Here is a 2,766-nt window from a genome sequence, read left to right as displayed (position 1 = left end):
ACAAAAATTTACCAATGTCATAATAGTGTATATTTTTTTTAAATTGATTATTTGGTATAATTATAATATTATTCGATTAGACATGCATAGTGAAGTTAAGATATGTGCTCCTCTCAGAAAGATTGGGATTAGGAGTTTCTCATGGTGTCAGCAAGATGATATGACAATTGTGAGAGAGACAAAAATGAGACTAGCGTAAATCATTAATACATAAAATTTGATAATGCAACCATAGAATTTGACTTTGTTTCTGGCAAGCTTAATTTTTCCCTTAGTGTATGATTTTAAAAATTGACTCCTGTATTAGAGTGTGAATTGAAGGGGAAAATCAGTCGACATTGTTGATATGTACACATCTTTCTGGCGTTCTTGCAAGACTGGGTCTCTAGATATAACTACGGGGAGAAGCAGAACTAGTTATGATTAAAGCCTCCTAATCCGATGTCGAAGGATTGTGAGGCTTGAATATTGCCATTGCCGCGAGCTCTTCCACGACGTGTACCACGTGCTCAAGCCTCGCTACGATCTCCACCACCAACCACACAAATGTAGCCAATGGAAGTGCTTCTCCAAATTCAACACCGTGTCTCAGCATGAACCTCTTCTCGTCACTACTTTCTCCATGCCATGATCTTCTTCTCGTCGCCCACCTTACCTCCTCCTCTCTATTTTCATTCTCAAGTACGATTTTCTGACTCGGCGTTCTTGTTGTTGAATGCAGTAAGAGCTTTGGTTGAGAATTCAAGGAAACTTGAAGATCCTCAAGTGCATGTTGAACATCTTCCAATATTGGCTCGAAGTCGTATATTCTCATTTGTTCAATGCAGCTTGACAGCTCTGCCAGTAATTTGGCTGCTTTGTGGGCGACGTTGGTGCATGGCTTCTTCAATGGTGAACGAAGGGAATGAGGGGCCTGAAACATATGCAAAGCAAAAATTCATCAGCTATAGTGCATGAATTGAAGATAATTTGTAAATTTAAGGTAATGATACCAAGTGAGGAAATGCATAAGAATATACCTCGATTTCAGATCGAAGGCATCCGTGCAAGGCCACAATAGGATAAGCCAGATAACGAAGCTTCACTCCAATTTTCACATACTGCTACCATGGATGCCGACATCGAAATAGACCATGCCTTGGCTCCCACCTAGCAAATGCTTCCTGCAATTAACGTGTACAATCACTACTTTCAGACGATCCATTTAACATTCTTTAATGTCAAAAGTTGTCATGGCTACAACTTAATTAGTTTCTTCTAATAACTATATATTTTTATGGTTTACCAAAGAATCGTCGGTAGCCTTTGAGTCCAGCACAGACTTGTATCCTCTGTGTATAATATCTTCTGACTTATCTTCCACCTTCTCATCAGTACGGTATCCATTGAAATATTCATCCACGCATCCTAAGATCAAATATATCATGCCCATTACATTAGTCGGATATTTTAACAAGTTAATCTACCAAACTGATAACAAGCCACACCAATCAAAGCGTACTAGTAGTTCATCTGTAACAGCCCATTGCGAAAAGCACAAATTTTACGCTGAAGAAAACGTTACATTTTCATCACAATCAAAACAAGGATTTCTAACCTCAATTGTTTTCGTTCAATTTTCTTACCCTGCAGAGATTTCTCGAAGCCTTGTAACTTCCTGACAGTGGAATTGTGAAGATCCTCGCCAGCCCAGGCGGGGAAGATGAGCAGACTTACAACCAAACACACTCCACATAAGATGAGTATGGTGGCGAAGCGTTCGTATGCCATGCGTGATATATTCTCCACTCGATATCCAGAGATCGTTATCATGCTGAATGTGAGCAGGAATATAAGCACTGCATAGTCAAATTTATTCTTGAGGGAACGAAAGAAACGGGCATACCCCAAATCACCTTCCATAAATTTTCTAGGCCTTGTTCTTTTATCAAACAGCCTTTTGATTCTTCCCTAGTGTTCAGTGATTTTATCAACCATCTCTTCTCTTTCCTCTTGCAATTTGCTAAGTTACAAGATCATCTTCTCTAATCCATCTTTTAAATCGCCCTCTTTAATCATAGTCTTTAGTTTACATGTAGAAAGCTCTAAGGGTAGTGGCAAATTAGCTTCCACTCCATAGACTAACTGAAAAGGTGAAATACCAATAGCCATTTTAGGTACCAATAGCCCTTTTAGGTGTGGTCCTATCAACCCTTAAAGCATCATGAATCTTCTTATGCCCATTTTTTTCATTATTTGAGACCAATTTCTTTAAAATATTAATCAGATTCTTATTACCAAACTCACCATGCCCATTTCCTTAATAAAAATAGTCAAAGGAATGTCCAACTTGAATACCATTATCATAGCAAAATCCAATAATTTATCAAGAGGAAAAATTAGATGTATTATCCATTATCAATTTTATAGGAACCCTAAACCTAATAAATATATGCTTTTTAAGGAATTCACATACTACTTCTGATGAATTCTTCTTCATTGGCTTTACTTCAACCCATTTACTAAAATAATTTGGGCAGTTAGCATGTAAGAGTGTCCTTGACTAGAAGGAGGATTAAGTGGACCTATAAAATATAAACCCCATTCATTGAAAGGAGCTTCAACTACCATTGGCCTAAGAGGTAGAATAGCAAGCTAAGATTTACCAGCAAACATCTTGCATTTCTCACAAGTAACCACCCACTTATATGCATCTTTATACATGTAAGGCCAATAATAACCTCACCTCAAAATTTTAAATGCAGTAACAGTAGAATAAAAGTGTCC

The 2,766-nt window shown here is 37.6% G+C and overlaps 1 protein-coding gene across 1 annotated transcript; it reads right to left on the bottom strand.

The window, feature by feature from the left end:
* Nucleotides 1-433: 433 nt before the first annotated feature.
* LOC149563402 (aluminum-activated malate transporter 14-like) lies at nucleotides 434-1,902 on the bottom strand. The gene is made up of 4 exons (XM_089828162.1): nucleotides 1,626-1,902; nucleotides 1,286-1,407; nucleotides 1,020-1,100; nucleotides 434-913 (listed from the first exon to the last, which is right to left on the bottom strand). The coding sequence occupies exons 1-4, from the start codon at nucleotides 1,900-1,902 to the stop codon at nucleotides 434-436; spliced, it is 960 nt and encodes a 319-aa protein (XP_089684288.1).
* Between the last annotated feature and the right edge of the window lie 864 nt (nucleotides 1,903-2,766).

Source organism: Cupressus sempervirens, chromosome 4 (assembly GCF_028749045.1).
Source record: "Cupressus sempervirens isolate cs-2001-9-10 chromosome 4, ASM2874904v1, whole genome shotgun sequence".
In the NCBI taxonomy this organism is placed as follows: domain Eukaryota; kingdom Viridiplantae; phylum Streptophyta; class Pinopsida; order Cupressales; family Cupressaceae; genus Cupressus; species Cupressus sempervirens.
This window is presented reverse-complemented; position numbering and strand designations above follow the sequence as displayed.